Below are 26266 nucleotides of genomic sequence, written 5' to 3'. Positions count from 1 at the left end.
ACATGAAAAATCTCGGTAATAGTATTGCAATTGATTGGGATCTATTCACCATGTATCATGTCAAATCGAAAACTTTGCTAATTACTTTGAAAATGAAAAATCTACAATGTTTGACTATTTGCATGTGTTAATTTACGAATGGATCATTTAAAACTTTGTTAAATTAAAGGCTAAATATGCAAACCTAGCTAAAGAACTCCTTGCTATTGCAACTAGGGACAAGCATAGGCGGATACCCGCCTATTTTTGTTGGAACCGGAACAATAGATGAATAGTCATTTGATAAAAAATCATTTAAATTATTTGAATATCTTATTTCCTATCGGAATAAGCATATCAATACGATCACTAGGACTATTAACTAATATAATAAGGAGTGTAAGTATTGAAAAAAGGATTTGTTCTCTCCTACGAACAATTTTTTCGTAAATCTCGTCTAATTAAAGTAGTAGATCTTTTAGCCCCTTATCGCCGTGGAGGAAAAATCGGACTATTCGGGGGAGCTGGCGTGGGTAAAACAATACTCATTATGGATTTGATTAACAATATTTCCAAAGCTCACGGAGGCGTATCGACGGTTCTTATATTATTGGTACTGGAACAGGAACAACTTACACCAGTTTCTAGAAATCTGGAACTGCTTCCTAGAACCCCAAGACCGGTTCCGGGTACCCGATTCCTTGAATTTTAAAACTTTTTACTTTATAAATTAGATAAATTAACTATCGTAAGTAAAAAATCAAAACGGTATAAATATGAATTATAGAGTATATTCTATAGATATTAGATATAAAACCAAAACAATTATAAAAACTTATATCTTTTAAATAATTAACTATTAAAAACATCTCCCACTTTTAAATAACGAAACAGTAAACATCTTATCATCTCAGCATGACAATGTTAGAATTATAACAGAGAAGGGAACTGAATACAAAACATGTTTCTCTTCCAGATGTTATATATGTATGATAAAACTAGATTGTCTTCCTTAATGAATCTGCAACTCACTAAACCTAATTCTTACTCAAACATAAATTTAAAATTCTGAAACACAAAAGAAATTTACATAAATATTGGTAGTAATGTCAAAGTATGATGTTTACAAAGAAGTTATATGAGACGTAACTACTAATGATGTCAAGTTTATTTTATTACAATGACTTGTTGTTATCATGAGAGATGAAGTATGTTGCCCAAATGAGATGCAACTGTCATATTCTCAGGGGAAACAAAGTTTGTTGCTAAAACGTGATACAAGATTTGTTGCTAAAATGAGATACACGATTTGTTGCTAGAATGAGATACCAGATTTGTTGCTAAAATGAGTATACAAGATTTGTTGATAAAACGTGATGTAAGACTCGTAGATGTACCAAGTCCCCATTCATGAGTTCATAACCCCAGCCTAATGACCGAATTGTGCCCTAGTGACTACTATGTGTATCAAAAACATAGTGTATAAAATGCTAAAATGCACTCAAGCGAATCGTGCAAGTGAGGAGTTGTCTACTTCTGGCTAGCGTTATCCATGATGACCATATACTCAAATGAGTTAATGATTAGTGTGAACTGATTCCAGGGACTTAAATGTGATAAGACCTCATGAATTGACACTAGCATACACATACAAAGCAGCTTATAGCAACCAAGTTTATACGAGTCAAATAATTATAACGAACGTAAGTAGTTTAGCTACGACAAGTCATGTTTTCTTTTGCATGATTGAAGACTTGTAGTATGCAGTGAAAAGAATTTAATCTGAGGTATATGGGAACTGATACGTCGCTTCAAAGTCAAGGATTTGCAGGGTAGACATGTGAAGCATTAAATGCATGCGGCACACAAGTCAAGATTTTAGCAGTATATACTTATACGTGTGTGAATGGAAGAAGAAAGTTACGGCTCAAAGAATATATATATATTCATTTTCTCTTCATTTGTTAGATACACAATAACCATAACATCATAGACTATATATATTCTATTTCATTTGTAATTTTCACTAGTTTATATTCCGCGAGTGTTACCGAAATCATTTATCAATTTTTCAGAAGTGCTTAACTTGTTTTGTTGCATTCCCAACAATTTGCTTATTAATTACTTCTCCCACTTTACTTATATAAATCATCACATTCTTACCGCGACTTTTAACTTCTCCCTCACAAATGGATCCACCTGCAGATCATCAAAACCCCATAGATGACCTCGATTGGTTTCAGTACTTTGATCATCAAGATCTTTTCAGGTATATATAAACGTCACTCATTACACCATCTTACGCACAGAAAAGTGATTTTGTCGACATTTATCAAAACATGGTTTGGATTTGTAGTGATCAAAAAGAGTATTTCATCGTGTTGGATTTGATTATCTTGAGTTTTTTTTTTTTTTTTTTTTTTTGGATTTTTGCAGTGGTGACATGCTCAACCATCATGATTACGAGTTGTCGGAAAAATTGCATGAAGGGCTCGATCAGAACGTTTCCACAGTACTTAACAAGGATCAAAACATCATTTCTAGAAATGAGTTTCACGATCTTGATCCCCTTGAAGATATAAGCTTATGGGATTGTTGGGAGGATGGTAATTTACCATTGGTTAGTTTCAGTGAAGACTATAAATCCGGTGGTGAGGCTACATGTAGTGCTAGTGCTGTCACCACTGATCACGGTGGCCGGAAGGTAACAAAGAGATTGAGACCATTGGAGTTTGAAGAGATAGAGAAGTACTTTGAGATGCCGATAATCACGGCAGCAAAGGAACTAGGGATAAGTTTAACAGTGTTGAAGAAAAGATGCAGAGAGCTAAACATAAACAGATGGCCTCATAGAAAACTTAAGAGCCTTCAATCCCTCATTGAAAATGCCAAGGTAAATTATGATAATAACCTTCTATACATTACTCATGCACTTGGTAACCAAAGTAGTTTTGGTATTTTCTAAAATTTTAATCGTTAGCTTCTTTATAACTAAACATAGGTCCTAGGCATATGCCACATCAAATCAATTGATTTACTACGATCTCCTGATTTATATTTATATAAACTTAACTCATTGTAAATTTTGTGAACTCACATGAAAAATATATTGTATCTACCTTTAAAAAAATTTAGGAGTTGGGATTAAACGAGGAGATAGAGACGTTAGAAGGACACAAGAAGATGATGGAGAAATTGCCAGGTATGGAATTGACAGAAAGAACAAAGAAGCTTAGGGAAGCTTGCTTCAAAGCTATTTATAAGAAGAGAGGACTTAACAATCCTTAGCCATTTTGTTATCATTCGTGGATTTTAATCTACATTGTATGTGTTTTTCTCTTGATAGTTTGATACTCTTTTTTTTTTAGTTTCATTTTATGTATTTGTCTATTGATTTTTAATGCAGAAAATTTTGTATAATTTGGGTATTATAGTTTGTATTATGTATTTAGCCATATTTTAGATTGCCGACATGACTACGCCGACGACTCTATACCAGAGGTCTATATAAATAGACTTATGAATTTAGTAGGAATAACTTGATTATAATCTTGTGATTTGTTCCATGTCTGATCCACTCCTAAGATTCACTTGACATGCCCCCAGTTATGTGTAATTAAAATTTTATTAGACTGTTGATCCTAATGAGTCTACCCTAAGTCCACAACCAAACAAGGAACAGGTCCTAAGGCGGACTCACCATTTCTAGGTCAATCATTCCTTAATTACACATAACTTCGAGGTACACCTAAAGAATCTTAGAGTTACCAGTTGTAAATTGTTTGTAATACCAAGTAGTGAGATTCAATGAAATAAAATGCATGCCTATTTCATTGATAAACCTTTTAGTAAATATTCTTACCATTTATATACACATGTATAATTTCGCACTTTAGTGAACTATTCTTGGTGTTTCTGTTAACGTCTTGGAGATGGAGTTATGGTAGTGGGTAGAAGTAGGTTTTGTACGGGCGTTAAAATTTACACATCATGTTACTCCTGCGAGAATAGGGGTAGAAGAGATAATTAATAGACGCCTAATCCTATAATTACTTATAGGGGTGATCCTTATTAGTTACGTCTATAATCACGTAGTGCATATCAGTTATACATAATTTGAGATAGGATAGACTTTCGAATAAATGACTCTACTCTAAGTCCACAACCAAACAAGGAACAGGAAGTAGAGCAATAGTCATAGATTCTGAGTCTATAATATCTTTAATTATGCATAACCTTGGCGTATGCACTCAGTTATCATAGGCCTACTAATAGAGGTCTTTAGTTTTCACATAAGTTGGTTATAGTATCACCAAATACTCCTATAGTATTTTTAGCTGTTTAGATTCGATTCTTAAAGTATTCTCTGTAGGGTGTAGTTAGGTTGATAGATTTGTTGCCCATTATGACTATCCCCCAGTATATGCAAGTCACTCCTAGGACATATATAGTTGATCAGGCTATATCCTTCCCAGACTTGATTTACATATACCAAGGCATACCCATAATGTACAACTCCTCTTCTTTTATTTTATGTTCTTCTAGTTATGACACTATATGAGCATGTATGCATGTATTTATACTTTTAATAAAAAAAATCATTTATTTTCTAAAAGTATATTTATTTGAAAAATGCACAAATCAGAGACTATTAGTCCCAATTGTGTTTATAGTTTGTATATCTTATGTGGTTTGATATACTTAATTCACTATAAACTGTGCTCTGATACCAATCTGTCACACCCCCAAACCAAGGATGGCGGAAACGTCCGGGGGTGGAGGACTTCATGTATAGTATCATAACAACAATTGTAATAGTAATTCAAGCAAACACAACCAACATATATATAATTGAAAAAGTTACATCATTGTATGAATTACATGTTTACGAATCAATTACAATATGTTGACAAAATATGAAATAGTAGACGCCTTAGCGTCCCATCCTCAAAAGCACTTGATTACCTGTTTAATGAGTTCCTGAGAATACAAGTTGTTTGAAAAAGTGTCAACACAAAGGTTGGTGAGTTCATAAGCTTTTGTTTGGTATTATTAAAGCCTTTCGTTTGTGAAAGTAGTATTTGTGTTAGAAAATCCAATATTTTCCTTAATGTGTAAATGTAGTCTTAAAACCCAAAGACCGAAATGTACAAGTAATTTGTCATATTTATAGTAAAACAATGCAAGTTTAAATCGACATAAACTCGTTAAATTTTAATGAAGTTCACGTAAATTCCAATGTTTATTAATACTTTATGTGAGTTATTATAACCATGCTATGACCTAGTTGGCCTGAAACGACGTTCTTCAGGCGTCGGAAATGTTATGACATTTGTCACCCCAGACCTGCCGGTCTAGCTGTTGCATGCAGCTTAGGTGTGGGTTTGTCAAACCCAATATAGATCTATACACAAGTATCACGCTCTCCCTCAAGGAGACTCTGGTTACAATACAGGACTTAATGGTAATTTGAAGTAAATGTCTCACAAAGTAATTAACGGAATTACGTGTTATGAAAACTTGGTACCGTATGGCCGTACCTTGCTTAATGAAAATATCCTTTGTATAAATGTACCATTTTTTTAAATGTATGTGTTATGTAATGTATCATAAACTATACCTATTATAGTTTATCAACCAAGGGTAGTACGTAGTAATGTATGCAAACTATATTTAAAATAGTTTATTAAATGTTTGAATATATCGGTTGTACTTTGATTATAATCACTTGTTATTCTTTATATTCAATATGTCCAAATCCATTTGTAAACTGATGTGTGTCCATATATTAAGATAAAATGACATATATTGCAATAACATATAATCATATAAAGATATACACCTTGCTCAACATGTTACAAGGTGAAATGAAATTGACAGCAACTTTTTGTTGAAAACAGTTTCTGTTACTGTTTTTAGAAAATTTATAGAAAAACCATCAAAGCTCCAAATCCAAATCCGAAAATTTTGAGAGTTTGGAATATGAGTCTAGTTTGTTTGTAAATTTTATCAAGATTTTTAGTGATCTCTAACAGAGGTGAAAATGTCCATAATCACAGACTGGTCCGGGTTTGCCTCTGAAATGACAGACAGTTTTGTAAAAATCACCATAAATTGTAGAAAAATCATATGGAGATGTGCAAGTATCCATTTTAAAGCTAAGAGTTTGAACTACTTGCACCTGGAACAGTTTTGAAAACTAAAATATTTAAGTTGACCAAAACAGTCCGTGATTAAAGTCCATCTTTTCTGATGTAATCTGTTAGAAAAAGTTTAATTGTGTTCTTGATGATTTTACTTGTATTCCCCCCTTAAAACTTAAGAAAAACATGTAAATGTAGGGGTATGAACTCACCCTTGAAGCGTGAGTTCGATTCGCACGGTATTCGGGTTCTTTTGGGAAACTTGTCGTGAGATTTGTTACGTGACATTCTTCGTTCGTACCACGATTCACCGTGTATCTTTATATTTCAGTCGTAGCGTGAACTCGATCCCGGTTCTTTTTGGTGAAGCTTCACATGAGAATCGTAATTTAGTAATTCTTGAGCTTTGAAACACTCTGGGGACCGTTTGTATTAATTTTTAACAAAAAGGGCAGTTTCGGTATTTCTTGACAAGTGTAGGGCTGTTTAGGGAAGTAATTTGACAAATGGGGGTTGTTTAGTAATTTCCTTAATCACCGGTGACCAGATTTGATCAATTTTTACAAATGGGGGTTTATTTTGATATAACTTGGCATTTGTAGGGGATGATGTGGATAATTCTCACAACAAAAGAATTTGGGGCTTTTGCCCTTATTTTGCCCGATCGATTCCAAAAGAGAGAACCAGTCGGGAGCTTCGGGTGCACGGGACTGCAACATGGAGACAACATGAACGGGAGTGGAGGCGACCGAACACAGAAACCGAAAACATCGGAATCACCACCATCGCCGCCCGGCTCCGACGTCCCTGTGAAAGATCTACCTCCATCGTCGGAAATCTCGGCCCGAGGAAACGAGGCAGCAGCCGCAGACGAGGTTCAAGGAGACGGGGAAAGATCGAGCAAATCTCATGTAGGGGCGCTGGCCGATGGCGATCGTCGGCGTCTTCTTTCTTTTGTGCGTGTGGTTGGAACGGACGGAAGCAAGCAGCGACTAGGTAAGCGGTCACCGAAAGGAAAAGGGCAGGGGTTGAATCGGAGAGTTATTATCGGTACTTAATTTGGCCGGAGAAGGGAGGAGATCGGCGAAAAAGGGAGAACACGAGGATAGCAATCTCCGGCGATCCGTTAATTTGATTGAGCCGTCGTCTTCGTCTGATCAGGAAGGAACACAAACTGAAATTGAAGGCGACAATCAGGTGGGGTCTTTGATCCATCATCTGATTCGAGAAAGGATAAGTATAACCGATAGTAGCAATCCCTTCCTTCCTCTTCTCTGGATGCAGTAGACCGGAAACAACCCGCAACAGCAACAGTCGACGGTGGCTAACAGGTAAAAGAAAGTTCTTTTTCTCTTTTCCGTTGTGGATTGAAATCGATGGGGGGGGGGGGTATTTGAGATGTTTGTTCTTGGTTATTTTTATTGAAAATTGATGAATGGGATGATTATTTTGATAAGAATCGATGTAGGGAAAAATGTTTGGGTTTGGTTGTTGACAGGAATTGTTAGGTTGTTTGGGGTTGGGTGATTCAAAGAAATTGAAGAAGGGAAAAACAATTGTTTTGTTGTTTCATTTGACAGATAAGTTGAAGTTATACACGAATTTAAGAACCAAGTGTTCTTACTGGAAACGAGTTATAGAAAGAAAAGAATATGAATTGGGTTTGTTTGATGGTTTGCAAGAAACAAGGAGAAAAAGAATTGAGTGTGCTGGAATCACGGAAGATGATTTACAGTTGCCTCAATTTGACAGCTCACATAATTGCTATATATTTGAATACTTGTAAATTTGTTAAATATTTGTTAGTGTATAATGATAATGGTTATATATTTGAATAATTGTAAATGGTTATATATTTGAATAATTGTAACTTGTTATATATTTGTTAGTGTATAATTTATTTCGAATATATATACATCATATATCATACTTGTATTTAGATATTTTGCAAAAGTAATTAACACACACACATATATATATATATATATATATATATATATATAATTTATATATATATATATATATATATATATATATATATATATATATATATATATATTGAACTTATATATATAATGAGGACGTAACATTTATTAATTCGTTAAATCTCGGTTGGTTAAATTAGAAATACAAACACATATACTTAATAGACCCCAATTTACGTGCCATTGGTCTTTATTGCATAACGGCTCACGGGGGTTTGATCGTCGAACTCTGACCGAATTTTACCGGTTTTTACACATGTGAATCACATATAATTCATGTGTGATTCACTTGTGATTTACATGTGAATTACATGTGATTCACATGTAATTCATATGTGATTAATTTGTGATTTACATGTGAATCACATGTAATTCATATGTGATTTACATGTGAATCACATGTAATTCATGCATGGTTCACTTGTGATTTACATGTGAATTACATGTGATTCATTCACATGTGATTTACATGTGAATCACATGTAATTCATATGTGATTTACATGTGAATCACATATAATTCATGTGTGATTCACATGTGAATTACATGTGATTCATATGTGATGTGATTCACATGTAATTAATTCATATGTTCATTTGTGATGTAGAACGCATTTCCATGCTAAGTTCAAATTTGGGTTGAATTAAAAAATCTAAGTTACTAGTTGGAATATGATATTTATTGGTTGAATTAAAGAATCTAAGTTACTTAACTCAAAACTCACAAGAAAGACTACACTACATATGATGCATCTAGGCTCTTTGGCTTTGAGATACTAAAACTGTTTTCAGACCTTAAGGGGCCCCTGCATGTTTCTGTCATGGACAAAACAGGTCACATGAAACTAAGGGTATCTTTGTCCCCTGTGTCAGTTACCAAAACAAGCTACACTTAATAACCATGTTTTAGATACTTATTAACATTAGTAAAAACTCGACTCATATAAAAATGCATTACTTACATGTTGTCCTTAAAGAGACTCTCCGGTTGCATATTCCACTCCCGCTACTTATTTCTCGAAAATCAACAGAATATGTCAAATTAATGGGGTATGACATTCCAGCAGGCACGCAAGTGATTATTAATGCTTGGGCAATAGGAAGAGATCCTTCAGTCTGGGAGGATGCTGAGCAGTTTAAGCCAAAGAGGTTTCTGAATAAAACTTAATAACATTAGCAAAAAAGAAAAGGCAATCTCCTTCAGCCATTTCATCAAACACTTGGTCTACAGCTCTAAGATAAATCATGTTGGATCAAGCATCAGAATGTTCCTCATATGGGGTGAGTAAAAGAGGACCCATCGAAGGCGAGGCATGGGAGAATGCCGATAAAAACGGTAAATTCCGACACCATCCGACCGCCTCCGAGGTGTCTCTCGAAACTCTGGAATCGGAATCAAACGTGGTGATGGAGATTGAGAAACTAGAGGTGTCGAAGAGATTTCGGGGGGACGACGGAAACAAAAGAAAAGTATTGGAAAGACTGAATTCCAATGTTCAAAAGCTTACAAACCTTCAAATCACAATCGAGGATCTAAAACGGAAAGTCGAGATAACCGGAAACAGCCGAAGAGGAAAAGCAATGATCAAATGCGAGACGTTGAAAGGCCAACTCATGGAAGCGGAATCCGCGATTCAAAAGTTATACGAACTGAACGGAAAACTGGTGAAACATATCGAAGGCCATTCCAACTCATCAACAACACCAGAATCAATAGAGAAGGCCATTAATATCATATACTCCGATGAAGATTTTAGGATTTGAGATTCGGCGATTGAGAAGGTCATTGGTACCAAATGTCATCGATTTGTCGACTCTAATCCGATGCGGTTCTTCTTCAATCCGTCATCGACAATCTGATAGGTCAGATGTGTGATGAAAGGTAGAGAGAGAGAGAGAGAGAGAGACGAGATGAAGATAGAGAGATGGGGGCTTGACGTGATTAAATTTGATAAGAGTGTATCAGTTACATAATCCCTAAAATGTCCCTGATTAATTTCAATAGGATGCCCCCGTTCCTTTTTATTTTCAGATATTTACAAAAATGCCACAATACATCCTAACCCTTTATTATTTTAATCTAGTGGTCCTTGTTTGGTTCTCGGGAAACTATAGGTTCTCAAATGATCCTTGCTCTCTCTCTCTCTCTCTCTCTATATATATATATATATATATATATATATATATATATATATATATATATATATATATATATATATATATATATATATAGAGAGAGAGAGAGAGAGAGAGAGAGAGAGAGAAGTAGAATCAAGTAGGAACTCAAAAAATTGTAGGAACCGCGAAAACAATTTTTGGTCTTAAAATTGAAAAAATAAATAGTCAAAATTTAATTTTATTTATCGTCAAATTTTTGCGAGATGATATAACATTTTCGTAATTAATTGCGAGATTTTGATAATTTTCAAGGAATGTTAATTGTTTAGAGGGTATAAGTGACAAAAGCAAAAAGATTCAAAGAAAAAAGAAAAAAAGAAAATGAAAATTCGGTCATATGGCCTCTCCAGAAGCTGACACGTGTCCTCACCCAGCATGACAAGTGTTCAACTCTTATTGGCTGGTGGGTTTTTTTTTCCATCCGCTTAGTTTTTCGTCAATAACTTTTTTTTCCTTTGAAAAAAAAAATCTAAAAAAAGAGGGCTCAAACTTATGAATCTATTTTTATACCAATTTCAATGAAAAATATGAAACGATCCATAAGGCAGAAAGTTATTTATAATATATGAAAAATCTGGAAGTGGAAGTCTAGTCTTCAATCGGAAAAACAGTGAGTGATTTGGAGATTTTTAAAAGGTTTTATGTTCATTTTTCTAAATGTTGTAAAATGGAACATGCTAAAAGATCTGTATTGTATTACATATGGTTGGAAATATGTAATATTCTAGTTTCAAAAAAAAAAAGTCATGATTTGTAGTAGATACTATTCCTTTTTTTTTTGTGCAAAGATTTGTATTGTATTACCTTGGAAATATGTAAAAATCTAGTTTTTTAGGTTGACACTGTGAGTCTCACAAAAATTTTCTATTAATTCAAATAAATCAAGATATATATTAGACTTGAAATTTAAAATTTGAAATAAGTTATTTGAGATTTCCTAATATATACTTTCTTTGTGTTTATACACCGTTAAATAAATATGGGAACTAAAATTTAAAATTTATAACCAATTTAAATCTATTAGAAATTTAAATTTAAATTGATTTCTTAGGATTAAAATTTTTTATTAAAGAAAAATATCTAAAAATCATGGGAACTGATTTGAAATAAATTATATTTTTATTTTTCATCATATTTTAATATTGTATTATTATATTTTTTCATATTTTACTAATATAGTTTGATTGTCTAAGTTGTCAACTCGTGTAATATACGGGTCTCTAGGGGTGTCAATCATGTCATTTTGCAGGTTGTCAAGTCATTAAAGTTCAACCCAGACACAACTCATAAATATTTGTGTCGTCTTTCTCAATCATAACTTGGGTTAGCCATAAACAAGTCAGCTGACAAATCCCATTTAATAATACTACTTCGCTGGTTCATGGGTCATATCAGGGGCGGAGCTTCAACGACTGATTCGGGGGGGGGGGGGGGGGGGGCGGAAATATAATATGTATAAAAATTGGTAAGCAGGGGGGGCTACAGCCAAAATTTTATAGTTTTGGGCCTAAAATGTATAAAATGAAACTAAAAGGACTATTTATAACCAAAAATTCAAGGGGGGCCACAGCCCCCCCTAGCCCTAATAAAGCTCCGCCAATGGGTCATATTTGAGTTCATTGGTCAGGTTTGCGGATCAGAATCAAGTTCATGGGTCAGATTCAATCTTGTGGATCGTAATTAGATTTGTGGGTCCTTACTATTAGTCCTTATTTTCTTCTTTATTTAATAAATATATTTATTTTTCTTTTTTTAATCTAATAAAATGAACAAATTCGCGGGTCAACAAGCAAATTGTTTGCAAACCCGAACACAACACATATAATAAAAGAGTTGATGGGTTATGGGTTGGCGGGTCATGAAAACTTAACTTAAACCCTTTTATCTTTGTATCGGGTTTGTTTAATGTCACAAGAATCGGGTAAGAGAAATTTTTTGACAATCTCTAAGGTGCTGTTTGTTTTTTGTAAAAAAACATCTTCAAACCTCTTATTGTTGCGCGACGCAACACACGCGCAACACTTTTAATTTCGCAGTTGTTTGTTTTTTAGAAGTCTTCAGAGTTAAAAACTTTTGCGCGTGTTCTGTTTGGCGCAGCACTTGTATTGCCTCTTCCAACATCTTCTTCTTTTTTCTTGCTGAAATCTTTATTATATGTTGTTGAAATCTTCTTTTACATTTTTTTTTGTTTTTTTTTTTGGTTTATTCTTGTTGAATTTTTTTTTCGTTTTTTTTATATTGAATAATGATAATTTCTTGATGAAATATCATTATTTTTTGTTAAAATATCTTTATTTTTTGTTGAAATATCATTATTTTTTCTGAAATATCAAAAATTCTTGTTGAAATGTCATACATTATTAAATTTTCGGTATTAAAAACTATTTTTTGTTTATAAAATCAGTTTATTTTAATTTTTTAATATCTGCAGCAGCATGCAGATGTTAAAAAAACACGCTTTTTATTACAGTTTGCAGTCGTTTGGTCCACCTCTTTTACTGCAGAGGTGGTCCGCAGACTTAATGAATTTTTGCTTCAAAAAAACAAACAACACCTAAGTGTTAATCTTAAGCCTTACGGCCTTGCCATTGATTCAGATTTTGATTCAGATTTAGATACCTCAGTTACCTAAGTGTTAATCTTAAGCCCAACGCAAAGGCTGTACTATTTATTTCGACTTTGCTCTTTCAGTCCCTAAAGTAATTTTCTTGCCCTTTAAGAGAACAAAATTGATGTCAACCTGCTTTTTTGAACACTGCGACCTAATATACCAAGTTACATAAGTCACGTAAACACTTAAAGCTGATGTGACTTTACTCTCTATATGATTTGACATTTTTTTAGTAAAAAAAAAGTAATAAAAATCTCTCTCTCTCTCTCTCTCTCCCTCCCTCCCTCCCTCCCTCCCTCTCGGGCTGATTTTCTTTTTTCCCGACTTTGAAACTTGCATCGATTTAGGTAGATTCACCATCACAACCCCCACCAAACTTTCATCATAATAATCCTACATCACCACACCTGTGCCTCCATTCTCACGATCAATCCTCCATAATCTGCCTTCATCTTATTTTTCATACACCCATCATAGACCCGAATCATTCTCCATCAGCGAAGACCACAATCTTGATTGCCCTTCACTATCACAGATCAACACCACCACAACCTTTGTGGAAGATAGATAGGGATGAAGGAAGGAGATTACGACCCGTCTTCGTTACTAACCAAGAACTGTCTCTGTTACTCACACTAGAACCCATCGTTGATGATTTCCAAATCAAGTATTGGAATCTATCGAGTGGCGGTGGCTTTTCCTGACGAGAGAGATGAAGACGAGGCTTTTTCTAAAGTGGGTACTCATAGATTCTTTTGTCATCCCGTATTCCTGTCATCTCATCGACTAAGCACTCTGATTTTTGAAGTGGGTGTTCGTGGGTGTTGGATGTGTTCTATTGGACTCAGGTTGCTTTGGAATCGATGGTCGCTTCCTAGAAACCATCTCCTCGTGTTTGATTTTGATTTTTGGTTTTGGTTTTGATTTTGGAATTGAGATATTGAAATCATTGATTGTTTTGGAACCGGTGGTTGCTTTGGAATTGGGATCTTCACCATGTTTTGATTTTTCATTTGGAATATGCATTTTCATTAGGTCTTGATTTTTAGCTTTGATTTTGATTTTGGAATCGGGATTTTCATCATGTTTTGATTTTAAACATTTTGACTTTGATTTTGTTCAGTTTTGATTACAAGGTAATTTTGATTTAGGTTTGTTTGGGTTTTGTTGTGGTTTAATATTCATTAGCTTCATCCTGTAAACATTGTAGAATCAAGCACCATAAAAGCCATCGAAGACGATGGTGGGCATGATGGTGTGGGCGAAGCCATAGCTGGTGAAGATGAGTTGTACGTTGGTTCCTAATCAGGAGAGAGAGAGAGAGAGAGATAGATGTGGCAAAGGGGTAAACGGGTTACCCCTTCATTTTGTAAAAAATGACCAACACAGTTTGTTTCTTTAAAAGGTACGGAAAAAAACTTTAGGAGAAAGAGAGAGACGTGACAAAGGGGTAATCGGGTTACCCCTTAATTTTGAAAAAATTATCAAATGGACCCAACAAAAAAACAGTTTGTTTTCTTAAAAAATACGAAAAAAACTTTAGGGAATGAAATGATAAAGTAGGACCGTTGCATCATTTTCCTATATAATAAAACTCTTTCAAATATATTATCACGTTGCATATCCATATCAACTACGGTTTTTTGACTTTAGACATGTTCTTGTCAATATTTCAAAAGGTAAGAAGTTAAAAACTACCGAATATTATACGAATAAAAGTCATGTGGCTAAACCTCTTAAAAAAAATTCAAGTGCCTAAAACTATATAAAATAATTGTTTTACATATAAATTGTACAAAATTCTTGGATTCTTTTTGTTCAAATGTATGTCAAAATGTTATGCATTATGAAGCCTAAGTTGACATTAATAATACATACTTTGATTTGATTAAATATTACATCATGGTTAGCATGTAAGGTTGAATCATCCAATTTTAATATTTTCTTAAATGAAGACTTTTCATGAGTCGACCAAGAAAACCAATTGTCTTTATTGTGAACCATAAAATATGTAGGTGAATAAAAAAGCACCTAGTTTATTAAATGTGATTTTTCTAACAAACAGATTTAATAAGTAAAAAGTCCAAAATAGCAAAAACACAGGATGCATGTCAAGAGTAGTCGTGACGTGTTTTCCAGTTACATTTTGAAAGCAGAAAACGAATGATATGAAGAGAAAGAAAGCGTCAAAAAAATACAAAAACAAGCAATCAAATTGTTTTAACCCTAGTAAGATGTAGATGAAGATGTGGATGTGAAATTCAAATGGTACTTAAAAGGTACAAACTATACAACCACTATATATCACAATATAAAAAAGCTCAAAAGATAGGCTTTGTGTCCAAAAAAACTAACAAACAAAAAGAAAAAGAAAAGAAAATCAATGGCAAACAAACAAATAAACATGGGATGACAAAGCTGATGAAAGAGAATGAGAGACTTTTTACCTTTTACCATTCCTAAATCCCCAAACCAAAGATGATAAGATGTAGTTTTACTTGCCACAGTTGAATCCCCCACAAGCAGATAGAACTATAATGAGAATCAAGGCAATAATGATTCCAAGAACTATCAGTTTTATCTTCATGTTCTGCAACCACATCTTCCTCCTTATCTGTGTCCCTTGCGTCCTAAAGTCTTGTGCCTGTAAAATACCATTCCACTTTCAGATTTCTTCTTATAAAGAGTAAAGACATTGCTATTATAAATAGGTGAAAGTAGAATGCTATGTGCTGCAATTTCTTGCACTTGACAATTATTTATTTCAACACACAACACAGAGACTTATTCATTAATTAATTGGGGGGTTTAGTTCATATAGTTTAACATACAAACAAACCCACCCTCACATTCTTTACATGACACAGCTTGTAAGATTCAGTTTCCATTTCAGGCACGATTTAATAAAAAAAAAAAAAAAAAAAAAAAAAAAAAAAAAAAAAACATGTTGATAGATTTACTGACCTGAGAGCGAAGGTTTTCTGTTTTATCCACCAGAAGCTCAATCTTTTCTCCACGGTCAAGAACCTACACATTCAAAATGTTACAAACAATAATAATCATAATGATGATGATGATGATGATACAACACATCAAAAAGGGGTAATGTGTTGTTCCATTATCTACTCAAATGGATAAAAAGTTTTACCTTCTCAATGTTCTCCATCATCACACCCTTGACTTCTGAAACCTGGGCTTTGACTTTTGCAAGCTTGCTGATCTCTTCTGGATGGTCTACACAATACTGCATCTGTTCCTTCAGCTTCGGACTGAAGACAAGGATATTAGTGGTAGAAGAGGGATATTAGAGATTAGAGAATGAAAGCAAAATGGAGTATTACCCGAATTCTTTGTTGAGACTATTAGCAACAGCTGTAGCAGCTTTCCCACCTCCATATTTCTTAGTGAAATCCTCCTTTGCTCGCTCAAGAAAAGCCATGGGAACCTGTCTACCAACCGATTCAACCGCCACAACACAGTATGCTTCATAATTCAATCACATGTTAAACATAGAGTTAGTCACCCTGTGTTGAGAAAAATAAATGAAGCAACCCACATTCCTAATATAATAGTCGATAAAACTAAAACAGGGGAATTACATTCATATTAAACTACAAACAGAGCATTACATGTATGAAGTTCAAATGACATCTAAGAAAATAACATTTAAAGCATAACAATATGCTCCATGCAGTAGCTGCCAAGTAAGCTCATGGTACAACCAGGCTCTATATTATGTAAGAGTTAATTCTGTAAACTGATGTTAAAGCCCAAAACATCAACAAATTCGATACACTACAATTTATGTTGTTACTATTAATAGCAAACTAACTAGCAAATAGCAATCTAGCATGATCTTGTTGCTAAGATTTTACCCCATGTATCATGCATTAAAACAAATACTATATAAAGCAAACTGTGTCAACAGAAATGAAAACCCACTACCTCACGACTTAACCTAGCAATACAATCTGGACTCAATTTCACATACTACATCATAACTCTAGGCGATTGATTAAGATCCAAATCTAAGATAACCCGCACCCATCAGCAGCAAAAGAAAAAAAATACAGTCAAAGACATTAAGTTCATCGACAAAAGGCAAATCAGACTAGGAACGATCATGTAAACCTGCATAAATCACTTTTGAATCTAGTATGTATGATGCATATTCAACCTAGTCCAACATAAATCAAACTAATCCTTGCAAAAATCTAGTATCGGCTAAGTTAAGATAAATAAGTTCAATCGCCACAAAGAGTAATACAATAAGACATTTAAAATTCAAATCGAGTAAGATTTCAAAATAATAAATCCTCAATTTTCGAAAATACGATCAGATCGAGAAAACGTTTTTCAGAATAACAAAAAGGCTAGAACAGATCGGACTCACTGAATCCATCTGCAACAAGGTAGTTGAAGGTGTGACCATCGCAGTTGTAGGTGAACTTGTTGTTCGTAGCAGGAAGCTTCTGGAGACACTGTGCAGCGATGCTAGTGAAATTCCCGGTGAACTCCGTGTACTCGGAGAGAATCACCGTCCCTCTGGCGACGAAACTGTAGATCAACGACTGCTGTCCCATCCCTCCGATGAATGAAGTGCGTGGGTTTGAGCGAGAGAGATGGGGAAGGAGTTTGTAGAGAGAGAAGGTTGAAGGGGACTACTCAGAGAAAAAGAAAGGGTTGGGGTTGGGGGTTTCCGTAGAATAGAAATTACGTTGTGGTTTGTAAAAGGGCTTGATTGCATCGGAAATAACGGGAATGCCACGCTCAGTTTCTTTGAATCCGTCGGTTTTTGAAAAAATACTTGTTTGGTGAAACTGCTTTTATTTCTGGTTAAACTAATTAAAATACCAACATATCAGTAACGAATTATTCTTTAAAAAGTAACAAATTCGAGATTGAAGCATGAACAATTTCTTTTTAACAGCTGCAGTTTCATATATATATATATATATATATATATATATATATATATATATATATATATATATATATATATATAAAAGAAAAAAAATAAAACACTAATTACAAAGGATTTAAAAGCCAAGCATTCCAAACTACATCGGAGTTGGAAACTCGGTTATGCAACCAAGAAAAAAAAACTTAAAACAATAGTATCCTACATTTACGTGCGGAACTTGGTCATGTCCTTTTCATGGGTTTCATTGTTGCATGAATTGTGAAGTAGGAGGTAACATCTCAAGAGTTTGCACCTCCCTACGGATGAACATAGAGTTTTGTTGCGAGAGGCTATTTCTTTAGACCATGGATTATTTATGTCAGTGGCAGCAACATTGAAAGCGTTTGGTCAATGGATATATGAGGATTGCATGAGTCTACATGCCCTGAGTTTCTCATGCCACCATTCAGATGATCTTGTTAAATTTAATGAAGGGGTTGATGACATGAGCGGACATATTGTTGGTATTCAAAAGTCGTCGCCCAATGACGGGGTTATTGGGCCTCGTTTTGGGCCATTCATGGGACTTGGCTGCTTTGGGCCTTAGTGGGCCATTTGGAATCGAACATTGGACTAGAGAAGTGTTATTGGGCTTTTGGCTAAGGCCCATGTGAAGGGATTGGGCCCAATTGGAAATTGGGCCAAGTGTTGGGTCTTATAAGAGTGTTTACCTTTTTGGGCCAAGGATTTAGTGGAGTTCATTTTGGACAAGAATATGTGATGGGTAAAATGGTCTTTTACCCCAGTGAGAACTTATGGTTAAGTTATGAGAATCCCGAACTTATTTAGTTTATACGATAACCAGTAGCTCGGGGAGCCGAAGGATCGGCAGTTCGTGGATTTACCAACTAGCAGCCAGAGGATTATCTGGGGGACTTCAGCAGTGCGAGGTGAGTCTCCTCACTGTTTGTATGGATCTACGGCCACAATGCCAGCCCATTTAGTTTATGTATGGTAGGAAGACCCGGGGGTTCGCCCTAGGCACTATGTATGAAAGACCAAGGGGTAGCTCATCGCACACAGTATGTTATTATGTATGACAGGAAGACCCGGGGGTTAGCCCTAGGCAATATGCATGAAAGACCAGGAGGTGGCTCCTGACACACTGTATGCTCATTAGCTAAGTAGAGTAGTATGTATGCTAGATGTCTATGTGATACTTGCATGGAAGACCAGGAGGCGGCTCTTGGCACTTGTCTGTAAGACCCAGGGGGTGGCCCCCGGCTTGGCAAGAAAGACCATGTGGCGGCCCGTGGCATAACAGCAAGACTATGTGCGGCACATAGCACCTTATTTGATATATGATTGATATGTATGGCTCACAGTATGTATGACATGTATAGCCCAGTTGATATGTATGGTATGTGGTATTCGGGGAACTCACTAAGCTTCGTGCTTACGGTTTACATTTTTGGTTTCAGGTACCTCAAGTTTCCAGATAGAGGAGCTCGGGACGATCGCAGCGCATTCACCCATGTTATTCCGCATTATGTGATTTTGGGATTAGACTCTGATATTTATTTAATTGAAATGTTTTAAATGTCTGGAACGAAGTTATTAAGGGTTTTCTCTATTATATAAAAATGAAATTTTTGGTCTTGAATTTTGGGATGTTACATTTGGTTAATAAACTTAGGCTTCGTTTAATAGACATTTTTCCACATCCAAAACATATCTTTATGGTTGAATGGGTCAGAAAGACTGTTTGATTTGCACAAAAAATGGGTCTTTCCCGGTAAGATATGTCTTTGGCGCTCTTCATCAGACATCATCGCCTCCCCACCAAGCTCCCTACTTCGTCGTCAACCAGCCTCCCCCCGCCCCCCAAGCGTAGAGGTGGCGATGGGTTGTAACGGCCGTGTTTCTAGGCTAGGCATTAATATTGACATAATGGTCTAGGTTAACCTTTGTAACTCATTTAGAAGAAATGAAAAGGGATTATGTGAATATTATGTGAATTATGTGTTTTATGCTTAATTATTAGGGTTTAATTAATTAAGAATAAAAATGAGCGTCAAAAATTAAATTTTAGATGAAGCCGATATATATTAAGAAACTTGTAGTGGGCGTGACAAGGATTACGGATATATAAAGAATGCCGAAATCCGAGTTATAACGAAGAAGTTATGACATGTCGGAGTTTCGCGACAAACCGGCACGGGGCCGAATGTCGTAAAAAGTGAGTTTTTGATAAACTACTTTTTAGCCTTAGTGATCTAAACGAAACTCGTAGTGTTCGTTAAACCGAGAGTAGGTATAAAAAGAACGCCCAAATCTGACTTCGTATGAGGAAGTTATGATTTTTCGAAGTTTCAGCTTAGCAGTAGACAGCTAAAAACTAGAATTTTAGATCGAGAGATTTTTAGCCGACACGACCTAAACGAGAATCGAATGTCTCGTCATTTATAGCACAACGGTAAAAAGTCTGACGAAAACGGACGTCGGATGAAGAAGTTATGAATTTTTAACGGATTTCCTGTCCCGGTCTGTTAAAAATAATAATATAAAAATTAAAGTCCAAATTAGCCGACGAAGTCTAAACAAAAGTTGTAGAGCGTAATTTTACCTACGCGTGCATATAAAGAACGTCAAAAACGGAGCTCGTATGCGAAAGTTATGGATTTTAGAAGTTTTGGCGCGAAAACCGAGAAATTTCGCATAGGTGGCTTCGGCCACGTCACCCTTCGCATGCAGCCTCCATGTGGCATCTTCTGATTGGACCGCAGCCTCGCGTGGCAACCGCTGATTGGTCCGAAGTCGTCACCCTTCTTCCCCATTGGACCGAAGTCCGGTCCACTTAGAAGCCTCCGCCTGTCCGAGCTTCGCACGTGGCCTTCGCAGGAGCTGCCCCGTGTCCGACCTTGCTGAGTCATCCGACGCGTGTGCCTCGGTGGCGAGCCCTCGCATGCGAGACGTGTCCGACGCGTGTCTTCCTCCGGTCCGAGCCAAGTGCCCTCGCCTCCTGCTGCCACCTGCCTCGCTGACTCGCCCTCCTGATCAACCGGCTTCGGACCTCGCAGCCTATAAATAGAAGGCATGCGAGCCTTCCCGGGTAATTTTGGGAAATTGCCCATTTTTACCCCTTTTTCAATATTTTGGTTATTTTGACCTCCCCCGATACCCCGAGATCATTTCCAACGCCCAGAACACGTCCCGGAGTGCCCGAGAAGCCCGAGAAATTTATTTTTTCGGTTTCAAAGCCCGACCCTCGCAGAGCCCGGTTTCTCAATAAAACTCCCGGTTTTATTAGAAACGATCGTTTTAGGAAACGAATTGCTGCCCGATTTTCATTAAATCAGGTGAGTGTATAGTCACTTTCATCTTACACATAGATATGAAGTATTTACCTTAAAATACGTGCTATGTGTAAATATATTAATTGTTTATTTAAGGTGACTGTTGAATTGATGTTTTATACAAGTTTTAAACTTTATATATATTTTTATCTACAAATATGTGGGTAAAACATGGGTAGATGAATTAGATGATGTGTGATGAAATAAAAGTGATGAGAGGTATCGATGTTTAAGATGATCTAGTCATCTAGTAGAGTATAGACAACGGCCACAGACTATTTTAGATAGCCCAGTGGAACGTTAGTAGACTTGTAATCGGTACGTATGTTTGAACTATATGTTCATTAGGTATTTTTGAACTATGTGTTCATCCATTAGTTCTTCCTTTTGACACTATTACGTGTCGGGGTACGGGAGCGTACGGGAGTACTTTATCAGTATTTTCCCTATACTTTTATTTGGAAGAGCTTTGGAGTCTTTGTTCTTTTATGAAGTGATTGGACGAGCTTCATGAGTTAGTGATATAGATCATGAGTTAGATAGTGGGTGTGTGATGAAAGGTGAGTTGGATAGATGAGATGATCAGTGATATAGATCATGAGTTGAAAGTGAGTGGTGAAATATGGGAAAAGCTTTTACCCAAATGTTGGCGTGAGTGGTGCAATATGAGAAAAGCCCTTACCCAACGTTGACCCCCGTCATTCAGCAGAGTATGGATGACAACCATGGACTGTTTTGATGGTCTGTGGAACACTAGCAGGCTCGCAACCTGTAGGTGTTAATGGACTTAAGTGTTCATTCGTTGTACTCTAAGACCCCCGTCATTCAGCAGAGTATGGATGACAACCATGGACTGTTTTGATGGTCTGTGGAACACTAGCAGACTCGTAACATGTAGGTGTTAATGGACTTAAGTGTTCATTCGCTGTACTCTATTCCCCTCATGAGTGCCTTTAGGGCATGTAAGGCTGGGGAAACCCCTTAAGTATGTTCATCAGCTGTATGGAAAACCCATTGACATGTATTGCGGGGGGGAACTCCCGTGGGAAATACCGTCGATAAATAAGAGCTATGGACTTAGTATATGGAAAACTCATTGACATGTATTGCAGAGGGAAACTCCCGTGGGAAATATCGTCGATGAATAAGAGCTATGGACTAGCACATGGCGACGATGTGACTTCGTGCCTATTTGACATAAATTGCTGAAGGAAAGCAATGTTGTCACCTTGTTGGTTGTTTTATGTTAGGATGTCTTGTTTGACATAACTTGCTGAGGGAAAGCAATGTTGTTACCCCGATGTTTGTTTTATTTGACATAACTTGCTGAGGAACTCCCAAAGCAATGTTGTCGCCCCTAGTGATAATCCTTAGGCTAGGTCCCTTATAATAGTTGTTTTAGGGACGTAAAGTGAGGATAATGGGAATGGGTAATTAGGGTTATTTTGGTTGATGGAATTAATAAATTTATTGTTGATTGAGAACTTAATAAGTTTATTATTTATTGTGGGTTGAAAACCCTATATGCTCACCAGGCTCCCAAGTCTGACCCACTCAGTTTAATTGTATCACAGGTATCGATACGAAGTTGCTTTACACTGAGAGATTAAAAGAGAAGTAGATCACTAGTGTAATAAATGTAAGTTTTGTTTATGCTTATGTTTTTGTATTGACAATGACATCCCAATGGTTTAAGTGAATAAAATACATTTCTTCGGAAATGATTTGATAACATATTTATCATGTTTTTCTGGGAACAAATTCCGCAACACTTTTAATCAAATGATTACTCTGAAATTATTTTAAAAGCATAAATTAAACCGGTCTTTTCTGGCCGTGAAATTGGGGATGTCACATGGGTCGACCTGGATTGGGTTCAGGTTCAACCCATTTAATAATTGGGTTGAAAATTTCAACCCAACCCAACGTGTTTATTTAAATAGGTTAATATTTCCAACCCAACCCAACCTTTTAGATAAATGGATTATCACCGGGTTGACCTGTTTATGTAGTTCCTGACCTAACCTATTAATAAATGGGTTAAACTTGGGTTAACCCATTTAAAATCAATTAAATTATATAATTAAATAATATACCACTTAAATTATAAAACGTAAATAAAACTTCAAAATTATGACAAAAACACAATCCTAATTCATAAATACAAATAAATTGTTCAAATAGCATTAAAAATGTTTAGTTTCATAGTGATTTTGGAGAATGACCAGTATTATTGGCGCTAAAAAAATGATGAAAATTAGGATGATGTGACAACCCGAAAGATTTGGATCAAGCACGGTCTAAATTGTAACCCTATTATAGTAAAAAACCTTGAACACCAAAAGGGCATAAGTGCATGTATATGGGTGTATACACTTTGGAAATCATATATAAGATAACCTCTTGAAAGTAAACAAGTTTATCAAGGCAAAACTAGACAAATAAATTGGAATAGGAATCATGGATTTAAATATATTGTTTATTAGTATTTAGCCTAGTATCCCACCCACCCTAGAACATTTGAAAGCCATAAGTACATTGATTTATAAGCTGACATATATGTATATAAATATGTGTAAATAAGCTTTGTGGAACCATGTTTAAATGCATTTTGACAAGTCAACAAGATAGCACACAATAAGCATTTCCTTTATGAATTATGGCCTAGAACCCCACTAAGGCCGAAAACCCTTCCATGGAGGATCCAAAACCAAAAACAAAACCAAAACAAAGCACTAGGACCGAAACTACTCTAGTGAATCAATGCTTGGCCGTAAACTACATTAGTGGATCATTGTTGGCTGAAAACTCTAAGAGAAAGAACTTGAAATCTTCCTCACATACCACAATTCCATTCTTTAACCTCCAGTTAACCAAGCACACATCTTATCACCTCCATTCTTTTATTATGAATGAAAACCCTCTTCCTCACATACCACAATTCCATCTCCACTTACTGTGAAATTTCAATTACTCTCAAGAGTTCAAACTTCAAACTTTAAGAAGGCTTATTTCTTCAAGTGTCATCCCTAAATCTTGGTAAGTATTTTCGATATTTACTAGTGATCCTACACCTTATTATTTTGATTTCATCCTATTTACACATAATATTATGTGTTAACATCCTTAGGGTAACATAAGCTTCAAAGAGTTCATCAAACACTTCAAGTGTTTTAGGCTTGAAATCTTCACTTGGTCACTTCAAATCATCCACCAAACCAAACCAAGGTGAGTTCATACCCTCATATTTTCAAGCTTTTTCCATGTTTTAGGGGCTCGGGGGGGGGGGGGGGATACAAGTAAACTTTGTTTATCTCACAAATAATTTCATGCTTTTCATCTTTATATTAAAGATAAAATATTATTTACTTAAGTTATGGTTTATACTGGTTTTTGGCATAAATATTTGTGATTTACATATTGTTAAAACAAACATAATCCATGTTATAAAATCATAAGAAAAGTTATGATTTGTAAACTACATGGCTTTTGGGAACTTATACTAAAAGATAACTTTACTAGCAGAAATGGCACATTATAGTCACTTACTAATCTAGTGGGTTTTAACACCAAAATATTATGTTTTGATTTCATATTTTCATGCTAGAATACACCTTTATATTTATATAAAAGATTATATAAATAGTTTCAAACCAACAAGATAAACTATAATTGGTATAGTTTGGAAGCCACAAACCACACCTTTCAAAGTTACATATAATTATTTAAAGGTATAATTATCTCAGTTTGCAAGTAAAGGGGAGTCATAGTTCACGTAAATCTGTTAATGCTCTTGTGAGACTTTCATTCACCGTAACTACCTAGCGTACACCTTAAGTCCTGCGTTATAACCAGAGTCTCCTGGAGGGAGAGCGAGACCGTTGTGTATAGATTTATACGAGATTGACAACCCCACACCTCAGTTGTTCGCTACAGTTAGACCGTTAAGTCTAGGGTGACAAATGTCTTACCGAATCCGACGCCTTAAGAACGTCGTTTCAGGCATATCAGTCATATTAGCATGGTTATAAGAACTCACATAGAGATTAGCGAAATATTTGGTTTACGGGAAGCTTATACTTCATTAGTTTTAAAAAGATATGAAACTATATACTATTTTCTGTACAATATTCACTACCATCTTGGTATTAGGGTTTAAGACCACAGTTCACCTTTAAGAAAATACTGGATTTTCTGGAAATATACATTATGACTTTACCAGGAAAATATTCAAAGGAATTACTTACAAATTTCAGGTCATATTAAAGAAAATATCAGATTTTCTGGAAATGTACGAAACCATCTTTCGCGAAACAGTTACAAACCCTTTTTATGCAAAAATGCTTATGAACTCACCAACTTAATTGTTGACACTTTTCAAAATCACTTGTATTCTCAGGAAACCCGTAGACAAGTACTCAACCCTTCTTGAGGGTCGGCGTCGTCGTCTCATGATTTCCTACTTTTCAGTTATTTGTATTCAACTTTTGAACAATAGAGTTTTGTAAACAATGAATTACTTGAAATTTCAATGTATGAATGTTTGTGTTGTTATGTTTCATTAATATTCAATTGTTATGATACTGTACATGAAGTCACTCTATCCGCCCCCAGACGTTTCCGCCGTTATTGTATTGGGGTGTGACAGATTGAATTTTATTAAACATAGATAATAGTAATACAACATTATAATTTACAAATTAATACTTTGATTAATACATGATAATATTCAAATAATTATTAAATTAAATATATATATTAAAGTTAAATGGGTTGACGGGTTGATAATTTTTACCTAATCCAACCTATTTCATTAAATGGGTTAAACGGGTTGACCCATTTAAGTTAAATGGGTTGAAAATGTCAACCCAACCCGCTAATTTTGGGTTGGTTTCGGGTTGGGTCGATTTTTGCCAGCTCTAGCATCATTGCAGTCAACAGCTCCGCCCCACATGTAACCATTTCATCTTTTTTTCCCCTGATTTGTTTCTTCTGATTGGAAAGTACCAAACATGAACCTTCATCTGTTTCATATTATTTTCTTTCTTTTGATTTTCGAGCATATGATTTAGGAGGACCATTTTATATATATTTTTTCAATCAAACATTTTG

At 35.4% G+C, this 26266-nt stretch overlaps 1 protein-coding gene across 1 annotated transcript; it reads right to left on the bottom strand.

The window, feature by feature from the left end:
* Positions 1–15132: 15132 nt before the first annotated feature.
* On the bottom strand, positions 15133–17594 carry LOC145114253 (vesicle-associated membrane protein 722-like). Its single transcript, XM_079050254.1, has 5 exons — positions 17289–17594; positions 16237–16378; positions 16044–16164; positions 15860–15922; positions 15133–15539 (listed from the first exon to the last, which is right to left on the bottom strand). The coding sequence occupies exons 1-5, from the start codon at positions 17476–17478 to the stop codon at positions 15390–15392; spliced, it is 666 nt and encodes a 221-aa protein (XP_078906380.1). The 5' UTR covers positions 17479–17594; the 3' UTR covers positions 15133–15389.
* Positions 17595–26266: the final 8672 nt, after the last annotated feature.

The sequence above is a fragment of the Lactuca virosa genome, chromosome 5 (genome assembly GCF_052849685.1).
Source record: "Lactuca virosa cultivar CGN04683 chromosome 5, Lactuca_virosa_CGN04683_v6, whole genome shotgun sequence".
Taxonomy (NCBI): Eukaryota; Viridiplantae; Streptophyta; class Magnoliopsida; order Asterales; family Asteraceae; genus Lactuca; species Lactuca virosa.
This window is presented reverse-complemented; position numbering and strand designations above follow the sequence as displayed.